This window comes from Pyrus communis, chromosome 1 (assembly GCF_963583255.1).
Source record: "Pyrus communis chromosome 1, drPyrComm1.1, whole genome shotgun sequence".
Classification (NCBI taxonomy): Eukaryota; Viridiplantae; Streptophyta; class Magnoliopsida; order Rosales; family Rosaceae; genus Pyrus; species Pyrus communis.
In genome coordinates, this window is record NC_084803.1 from 22,378,053 (window position 1) to 22,388,497 (window position 10,445).

The following is a 10,445-nucleotide window of genomic DNA, read 5'->3' on the forward strand; positions in this document are numbered from 1 at the left end:
AGAATGACTCGTAAAGTGGAAATTGGTCAGATTGGATTTGGATTTCTTGTTCCTAGCCCACTCTTTTTCAATAATTGTCTGACTTTTACAGGGTAAGCCCAATTTACAATTTTCACATTCCGCAGTGTTTCTAAAGCCCATTTGTAAAAGCCCGTTCGTTTTCATTTCCAAAGCAAAAATCACCACCGAACCCACGGATGAACTCGGACATGGATTCGAGATAAAAGGAGAGCGTGGTCTTGGACTGGATGAACTCGGACATGGATTCGAGATACGACTGACGAGTAAATTCGTAATTAGACAATGAGGTTGGGACTGCCGAACAGGGTAAACTTTTGAATTTCAAATTCTATTCCCTCTAAAAAGTCTCATGTGAAAAGAAAGCCCACCAAGTGTTTGCGAAAATGGCCGTGAGAGCCTCCGTAGCCAAGGCAGCACAACAGAGCACAACTCTCCGAAGGTCTCCTAGATTTCTCCACCACCAGAAAACTCAAGAACCAGAGCTGTCCATAGCCACTGTCCGGAAATCTCAGAGACTTGTCTGCCTTGAAAAGAGCGCTGCGGAGTCTGAAAACCCGAGAACCCCCAAATCCACAGCCAGAAGCAACCGTGTCGTATGTTCATTGAGTCTTCCACTTAGCTCTAAGAATTCGAGTGAATCTCACGATGGGCCGAGAAAATCTCCGAGATTGAACAATGGGGTTGAGGGGTTTCAGAGTCTTAGACGTTCCTCAAGGATTTTGAACAAGCAGCTCGTCCTTGTTGATGAAGGTAAGGGTTCCTCGAAAAAAATATTTAAGAAATTGGGCAAATTGGAAAATGGGTCGAGTAATTGCGGAAATTTGAGTTCTGGGTCAGCAAAATGTCGAAGAAAATCTGTCAGGTTCTGTATTGAGCAATCTGTTGTGAATCAATGCACTGATAAGGCAACTGGGTCTAGATCTAAGAGTGGAAAAAATAGGTCATTGAAGAAAGAGGAGTTCTCAAGTGTTGGAAAAGATGGAGCTTGTACTGATTCATCCGAAGGAATTTCGAAAAAGTGCAAAATGCAAGAGATAGATGGTGTAAATAAAGAAGTGGGGGTTAGGAGGAAGAGAAAGAGGGACGAAGAAGGTGTTGGGGTTGTTCAAGGGTGGACAAAGGAACAAGAATTGGCATTGCAGAGAGCTTATTTAATAGCAAAGCCAACACCCCACTTCTGGAAGAAGGTTTCCAAACTGGTATGTTGCTGTTCTTATGATCCTTTAATTCAGAAAATTTTGTTTTCATGTCAAGCTACTTAGTTTTCTTTCATATTACTGGCAATAAGAAGATTGAATTTTGTTAGGCCCAATTGTGCGGTTTCTGTAGTTCAAAGTTTAACGAAATCAACCTTATAGTTTGCCCTATATTTCCTCTGTTGTTTGATGAAAAAGATGTTTCCCTATATCTGCTAAGCTGGGAAAACTAATGTGACAGCGATATAGAACCACACCATGATGAATAAGTTATTTTGCGCTTTTGATGGTTTTCTTAACCAACGTGATGGAAATGTATACTTTGGACAACATTCCAAAACTTACCAAATTGCAAAGTTAAATTTGTTGAAATTAGGATTGTAAGATTAAAGTGGAGTCTCAGTCTTACACTATTGGGATCAAAAGTATAATTTAGCCTCTTAATATGAAAGCTAAATTGAATAATAGTACTAATCTTTTTGTGTCTTTAAGTATGATCTTGAAGTCTGCAATCCAGATTATATTAATAAAAATTGTAAACTTTGTCACTGATATTGAGTCATTGATAATTAGTCCTTAAGTTTTTTTGATATAGTGGGACTAGGAGTCCACATCTTGTTTTTGTTTTTATCTCAGCAAGTCTTTTGTTATTCTAATTCAACGGAAAGCCAAAAGAGCGGGGGGAAATATATTATAGTGAGTGTGAAATTCGTATAGTTCAATTGTGGAATGAAGATCACTCTAACTCTTGAAAGGAGGATCTTTATATAGGTACATGATGCTCTTTCCAATGAGTGACAATGCGGGGAACTGGTCTTAAACAATTTTTATCAAATTCATTGCAGTTTTGGATATTTATGATATATAGATTGGAGCTGATATAGTAGTCCACCTTAGTATAGAACTCTAACAATATTACCAGCCTGAGAAGGTTTTGTTTATGATATTTTATGAAGGCTTATTATTATGCAAGAAGGTGATATGGCCTGGTTGATAGACTGATAGTCCTTTTCATCGTAAGGAAAGGCCGTAATGGTGATAGGCTAATATTGGGCTTACCAAAGCACCATATTAGAGGTATGGCTTTTGAGAATAACCTGCTATGGATGTAGTTACCTCAATTGACCTAAGCACATACCTTTTAGACTGAAGCACTTGGGTTTTTAATGTTTGACTGTAATAAAGATGTGAGACTCAACCTGATAAAAGAATGCCCGTGTTCGATAAGAACCATAATCCTTTTTTTTAATTTTAAATTTAGTACATTAGGTATATAGAGGACTTCTGTTGGGTAGGGCCTCCCCAAAGAAGGGGACCGTTTTCGATTAATTGTTTTGGCACTTCATAACTCTTTTCTCTTGCTTGAGAGTTTGATGACCAAAATGTTCTCAAACAGAAAAACTGATAACAATTGTAGCTACAAGGTCTCTTGGTGAAAGATTATTTTTCAAATGATGTCGGAAAAACACAAACCAAAGTGAAGTTTTTGAGGTTACTATAATTTCTGAGAAATTTGTGAGGTAGAAAAAAAGTAAAAGAGGAGAAAGATGCATGGAGATATCAAGGCCTTAAGCGTTGAAGGTAACAAAGCATTTCAATAAAATTTATACATGTCATATATAGAACCAAAAGACGCAAATCCTAAAGACTTATTATTTATTAAATACCAGAAAACTCTTGGAAAGCTAATAGACAAGTTGAATAAGATTTCTAAGAACCAAATGGAATGACTTTAGTAACTGTTACATATGTTCAAAATAGACTGAATGTTAAAAGCAATTATAAAATTCCATTATTGCTCTCTTGTGATGATCGTGGGCATTTATCTTTCAACTAACAATGTCTTATTGATTAAATTCAGCGACGGTTTTAGTTTTCGTTGCAGAAAGGATAGTTCTTTTGTAACCAATCTATTGATGTTGCATAACTTTGGTTTTCCACCTTATTGGTGCTCCTTAAGTTCACTTCCATTTAATTTTTCGCAACAAAAAACCAAGTTACTTGCAGCAAAGCAGGGCCGAGAAGGTCATGTTTAGTAGTTGCAGACAATTCATAAACTTAAGGCTAGCCATCAGAACGACACCACATCTGTTTCCATTTGAGTCACTTATAAAATCTTAATTTTCTTTTACATGCTACAGATGAGATAGGAATCACATTCTAACCTTTAATTTTGTGTGGATAGCTCTAACAGTTGTTTCATGTTCCGAAGTTTGAAAAGCTTTTAAAGAACTTTTCTTTTTTAACTTACAACCAACTGCAGATTTCTCTCCCTTATTCAATCTTTTGCCAGTTACTTGTTTGTATAGCTAGCTGGCAGCAAAGTTTTCAGCCATGAATAAATGCTTTGTTTTAAGTTCCTTGAGCATTTAGTGGGCTCAGGTAGTTAGATTGGTTCTTGAGTGGGTAACTATGTATCTTTGTCCTTTGACATGCATAGCCAATATATCACCGCTGCTTTATTTAGGTTATATCCACAGTAACTTGTGTTTAATACAAACTAATTTCAGGTGCCTGGAAAATCTGCACAGGAGTGCTTTGATAGAGTCCATTCTGAGCATAGAACTCCACCTCAACCTCATACCCGGTCGAGGGCAAACACATTAACAAATTCGTCCCCCCTTGGACAGTTTTCACTCTCTGCAAGTAAACTGCTTAAACCCAGTGAGCCAAAGTCTAAAAGGCAAGAATGCAGTAAACAGAGGAGGCATGTTGCCCAGAAAACAGTCCGACAATTAATACAAAAACATTATCAAGTGTACCAAGATTATGAGGGAGATCTTTTTAGGGTACTCGAGCCCAGTCTAGGTTCACCTAGCGAGAGTCATGCAAGTGTTATACCTTCTACCCCAAAAAATTTACAGGAAAAGAAGAAAATTCTTCAGAATTGCAGTCAAAGATCTTCTTCAGGTCATAAGAAGCTGCTGTCGAGATTTAGTAGCTCATGTGGTAAACCTCTCGTTAGCCCCCCGGTATTGAAGCAAGTCAGAAACAAGGTCCGGCATGAGAAGTATATAGACCAATTACATACCAGGGAAGCGAAGAGAAAAGCAGCATCTACGCGCAATCAGCAATCCACTTCTGGAATTGGTGAGGTGGATGCAGTGAGAACTGCAAAAATTGCCCTGGTTTCTGATGCAAGAGATGCTATCAATAAACTCCAACATCTGCAGGCCAATGTTACCGGTGACTCTTCTGATTTCAACGATGGTGGCATTATAAGTGATGACGAGGAGGGTGAAGATGATGCTTAGAAGTACGTTATCTCGTCTTTTCCTTAGAAATGTACCATATGAACAGAGCTAAATCCTTATGTTTTTTCTTGATCTGATTTCAGCTTTAGCTAAACACATATCTTAGAAGTAAGAAAATGGAAGACACTGATGGGTAAGACATGTCGGCTATTATTTTGACTAACTTGAGCCTAAGAATCCCATTTTATGTGTTTGCACCAACCGTGGGCTTTAGTTCCGCTAATTTTTGTTTGGCCTTGAGGTATGACAGCGAAATTTCAACCTGTGAATTCGAATCGCATTCAAAACAAAGCTTGTCGAGAGAGCGTCGCCTTTAACATAACACTCATACCGACGAAACAAACCTTGATTATGATTTGGAAGTACCGGATTGCGTCCGATTAAGCAATCGAAGAGATGTCAAACAGATCCCGGCACCCAAAATCCATGCAAATGATCGGATTCGTTCGCTCATTTATCAAACGTGTGCCGTCCTCATCTCGTCACAACATTTTGTCATAGTGAAAGAAAAAAAATCAAATGTTTTGGCATTAAGTCTTGTACATGATGGGAAAAGAATATTTGATGACATCCTACGAGCAAGATATGGTTTTCCTTGTGTTGGTCAATGGAATTCTTCAGGTTGCTGTCATGGTTTCTGTGTAGTTTTATCGTTGCTGGCACTTTAGACATTGTTCACAGATTCTTTTGGTCAAGAAGACAACAATTAAACAATCACAAATTCTTAAGGCATGTGTACTGAAATTGTTTAAAATTCTACTATAAGGTTCTAAAAGACGCTAGTAGCTAGCCGGACGACGGACTGGAGTCTAGTGCCTAGGTGAACTAGGCAGATTTAAGTAGATACATTATATTTCGTGTAAATAAGTGTCTGTTTATACTTAAAATATATATAATTTCATTATAAACTAAAAAATAGATTAACGTATTTCTTATGAAGTATTGGAACATAATGAAAATATGGGGAACAAGCATATAATGTGTATTCATTTAAGTATTCAACAAGTCTCTTACAATTTATTGAAAAAAAATAAAATGCAAAATGAAAGTTATCTATTTTCTGTCTAAGTGAGTCGCAACCTAGGTAAGTCTGGGCAGGTTAGGCAGGTGCTTAGGCAGTCTAGGCAGGCGCCTCAGCAAGTCTAGGCACCTTTTCTTAATTTTCAAACGTCTAGTCATTAATCAGGACGGTTGTCATTAGGTGAGGATTTTTATAACAGTGAATGCTCCGGTGCATGACATATGATGAATAGAGCATTAGATGTGCGGCCAATAATACAACAATCAAAAGATCAACCACCACAGACGTCGGTGTATAGTATACACAGATGTCGGTATATATATGTACCTAAATCCGAGTGGTAATACTGAATAGGCTGCAAGGTGGATCATCTAATACATGCACAATTATTAGAAAGTAGACAATGTTATTTGGAAAATCTCATGGAGTCATGTCGAAATCCATCTCTCTCCTAGCTACACTTCAATTCTAAGCAAACGATTTTTCCTTTTGCAATTTGCATCCCTTATTTTCCTACAAACATCTTCCTCCATATCCTGCATTTCTGAACAATGCTTGCTTTATGTCCTGAGGACTTAATAAATCTCTCTGCCCAGCTCCCTAAAAATCATTAGAGAAACTTAATTAAGCATTAATATCAAAAAAATTAACTGCAAAAAAATTATTATAAAAAAAAAAAAAGTTATGGACAAACCTCAAAACATGAAGCTTGCATTGAAAAATCATTGAAACAACTTATAACACACTGTTGAATCTCAAGCCCTAATGCTTCTATAGTGTTCACTGTTGACAGCAGCAATCCTGGCTTGGTTGCACAGCATATGTCTATCCTGGTATCTTTGTCTCTCCTCTCCACATCAAACTGTATAAAACCAATGATGCAAAAGTTAGAGAGAGAGACAGAGAGAGAGATTAAAGAAAAAGTACTGAATTTTACCTTGGGGGAATTTCTGACTAGTACCTCACTGGGGTTTAGGTCCTTGGAGGTGCCCATTAAGCTGATTTGATTGGTACCCTCTTCAACCCCTTCCTCTTGCAACTTATTGATCCTTTCCAAAAGCTCTTTCATATAATCTATTGTGTCTCCAAGTATAGATGTTCTGTCCATCTGCCATTTTTCACATTAATTAACCCTTCAATTAATCTTTACCAAATAGTAATTCACCCAATTTATCAAAATTAGTTGAGAGAATTTGGGTAGTGAATTTCACTCTCATTTTCTACTCCTGCATTCATATCTTTGTCTCTGTCTCTTGAATTTTTTTTTTTTTTTTTTTTTGAAGTAATAGAAAATGAAGAGCGAAAATCATTTCTCAGAGTTTAACATTAAAGAAACAAGAAGAACAAGGAAATGCCACCATTTTAAAACATTAAAAAAAAAAAGATTGAAACTTTAACAAATGCAAAAGAAAGATGGATCACCTTGCTAATCTTTGGGACAATTGATCTGAGCATGGAAAGGCGGTCATTCAAGCGCTTCCTTCTTCTTCTCTCTGCCATAAGATTCTTTGAAGGCTGCCCTTCTAACTTCTTAGACTTACTGCTTCTCTTTTCACCACACAATCCCATGGTAAAAGCTGAAGGAATAATGTGATGATCTGCTGCTTGCTGGTCCATCTCAACTTTGCAAGTACTGATATTATTGTTGTTCTTGCTTTCTTCCAACTCCAAGCAGCTGCTGTGGTTTTCACTCCCAAGAAAATTACCAAACTCTTCATCTTCCACCATTGAAGGGTAATCCTGATGATCTTGTGGAGGAAATGGAGAAGGGGTAGTAGTGTTACTAATCTCTGGGACTGCACAGAGGCCACCAACAACAAAAGGGTAGGAGAAGGAGGAGGCAGTAGTGGTGGTGGTGAATGGGCATTCTTCAAAGGTTGGTTGTGTGGTGGAGAATCCAACAAATTGAGGATTAATTGAGGAAACCAGAACTGGGTTCTCTTCAAAAGAATCGAAACTCCATCCATTGATGGGAAATAACTCATTCAATCCAGAGGAGTAGCTGCTCCAACTGTCTCTTCTTGGAGCCAGCAGCAGTTCCTCTAAGAAACCATGTTGGCTAAGCTCCATCTCTCTCTCTCAACACTGTTTAAGGAATGGGGAATAGAATATCTAAAGCAGGGGCATAAGAGCACCAACTAGCTGCACTAAAAGTTGAAAGAAAGAAATGAAACACACACACACAGATATATATATATATACACACACACATATGTATGTATATATATATATATGTGTGTATTGTTTCATAGGACAGTACATAGTGTTCGTAAAAAGTTTTAGCGTGATTAGATGTCTTAAATATTTTTTATTTAGTTAATTTTTTACAAGAATAATTGATTAAGTTCGATATGAAGTGGATTCATAACTAATTCTAATTTCTAAGAAAAATGGGCATTCCTTTAGAGCAATTTTATTTTATAAAATGCAACTTAAACAATAAAATATCTTCTTTTTTTTTTTTTTTTTTTTAATAAAATGCAATTTAAAAAAAAAATGATTCAAATTGTCTAAATTCAATATGAAATGGCCTAACAGCTAATTTTAATTCTAAAAAAATGGAAATTCTTTTCGACCTACTCCAACCCTTTGAGTAAAACTCAAGTTTTAGGTTCTAAACTTACCCCAACTTGCTCCAACCCTTGAGGCAAATATGAGTTAAAACCCAAAACTCATTTCTGGGGCAATGGGGCTAGTCTACCATATATGTGTATTTTTTTAATTTTATATTTATAAATTCATTAAATCCAACAGCTAAGATCTAATTTGATAAAATTCAACGGTAAAAAAAAATATAGCTAATGGTCCAAATTTAAATCCAATGGTTAAAGTAATTAAAAAAATTATTTTATGTGTTTCATATTCTTTCGTAGTGTTCCACGAGTTTCATGGTGCCGTTTAGCGATTTTTCAATATTTATCGAAATCTAAATATTTTTAGGTTAAAATGTTCATAAAATTAAATTAGGATAGTCTACATAATTTTTTTTTTTAAGTTACTTTAAGAAAAAAAATTATCCTAAATTTATTTTTTAATAATCTTGGGCTAAAATTAAATTCAGAATGATTGGAGGAGAAAAACTATTTCTAAGTTAAAACCCAAATTTTCTGGGTTAAAAATTTTAGATTTTAAACTAAGGGTTGGAGATGATCTTCGAGTGTAAATATAAAATAAAGTGATCATTTCTTATCAAAGCGAGATTGTTATGGACTTCACACACATAACATTGTTATGAAATAGACCTACCTCTATCATAACGTTTCAAACCAGTAATACAAAGTTATATATAAATCTTCTACTCATAATTATACTAAGTCCTAGTTTGGTATTGAGGTGATTCTGAAAAAAGTGGCTATAAAAAAAAACTGGAATGGGGGCAAAAGCTTACCGTCTATTGACGATGATAGAAATTATGGGGACAACAATCAAGACTATAGTCATTATGATTATTAGGCTTGCAGATATCATACCAAAGGTTGTATATACAAAAGAAGAACTGAACATTAGATTGGTCGGTATTTACCTTGAACTTGAGATACTTAATAAATTGACTGGGAGATAGACATAAATGCTAATTAAAATCAGTGGTGATGAAAATATTTTTCATAATGAAAATAATGAATTTAAATTAATGATGCTGATAGGAATTTGAAAATAATTTTATTTCAAATTTGGAAACCAACTTTCAATTTCGTCTACTTACGATTGATAAGAAAACAGATGGTGCTCACAGGCATCCTTGATTGAAAATTAAAATATAAGTGTTTGATATTTGGTTTGGTATTGGGATGAAGCAATATCACCAGCTTTTTTATGTTTGTAAACATTCAACTTCAGCTTTTTTTCACAGTTTTGGGTAAATTAAAGCCAAAAACACAAAGCTGCAAAACTCAGCTTTGAAAAACTAGATTTTTTTTTTCACATCTGTTTTACATAAAATTTTATCAAATACTATAATACTACTTTTTTTTTTTTTTTTTTTTTTTAAAGCACTTCTCCAAAAAAGTTTACCAAACACTCTGTTATTTATTTCACAACTGTTTATTCTCACAGCACAGCAGAAACAGTTTTTTTTCAAAGCACATCAATACCAAACCAACCCTAATAGATTCAAACTAAAGGTGATGATAAACGAACTCCATATAAAATCTTTACTCCTCATCAGAATGCATTTGGGAGCTTTATATATATAGAGAAAAAAACTTCTGCTATATTTCAAGAAACTCCACTAGTTTTTAAACATGTCAAGAAGAGACAAAAGCATAAAAACAATTAAGGCCCAGCCCAAAAACTTGAAAACAACATTTTAAAATACCAACCATACCCCTAAGATTTTAGGCTTTCAATAAAACCCAGCTCTAACAACTCTAACAAAATTAATGTGTCATAAGCTCAACCTATATTCAACTATTTCTGCATAATTAGTTTTGAACTATATGTAGAATAAGTTTGTATCATTTATTACTATAATCAGTTCAATCAGTCCTTGACTATTTTTGCAGAATTAGTTCAACCTGTCTTCGACCAATTTTGCAGAATCAATTTAACTTATCCTTAACCATTTGCAGAATCAGTATAACCCGTCTTCAACCATTTTTGCAGAATCAGTTCAACCCGTCCTAGATCATTTTTGCTACATCAGTTCAATCCGTTCTCGACCATTTTTGCAGAATTAGTTCAACTCGTATTCGACCATTTTTGCATAATCAGTTCAACACATTCTCGACCATTTGCAGAATCAGTTCAATCTGTCTTCGACCATTTTTGCATAATTAGTTCAACCCGTCCTTGATCATTTTTGCAGAATCAGTTCAACCCGTACTCAACCATTTTTGCAGAATCAATTCAACCCATCCTCAACCATTTGCAGAATCAGTTCAATCTGTCTTCGACTATGTTTGCAGAATCAGTTTAATCCGTCATCAACAGTTTTTGCAAAATCAATTCAACCCG

General features: G+C 35.4%; 2 protein-coding genes across 2 annotated transcripts; one reads left to right on the top strand and one right to left on the bottom strand.

The window, feature by feature from the left end:
* Nucleotides 1–278: 278 nt before the first annotated feature.
* On the top strand, nt 279–4,596 carry LOC137718418 (uncharacterized). Its single transcript, XM_068457969.1, has 2 exons — nt 279–1,220; nt 3,728–4,596. The coding sequence occupies exons 1-2, from the start codon at nt 405–407 to the stop codon at nt 4,469–4,471; spliced, it is 1,560 nt and encodes a 519-aa protein (XP_068314070.1). The 5' UTR covers nt 279–404; the 3' UTR covers nt 4,472–4,596.
* A 1,280-nt stretch (nt 4,597–5,876) lies between these two features.
* LOC137718493 (transcription factor bHLH93) lies at nt 5,877–7,629 on the bottom strand. The gene is made up of 4 exons (XM_068458059.1): nt 6,915–7,629; nt 6,430–6,600; nt 6,187–6,354; nt 5,877–6,092 (listed from the first exon to the last, which is right to left on the bottom strand). Exons 1-4 carry the CDS (start codon nt 7,560–7,562, stop codon nt 6,006–6,008), a joined length of 1,074 nt encoding a protein of 357 aa, XP_068314160.1. The 5' UTR covers nt 7,563–7,629; the 3' UTR covers nt 5,877–6,005.
* Nucleotides 7,630–10,445: the final 2,816 nt, after the last annotated feature.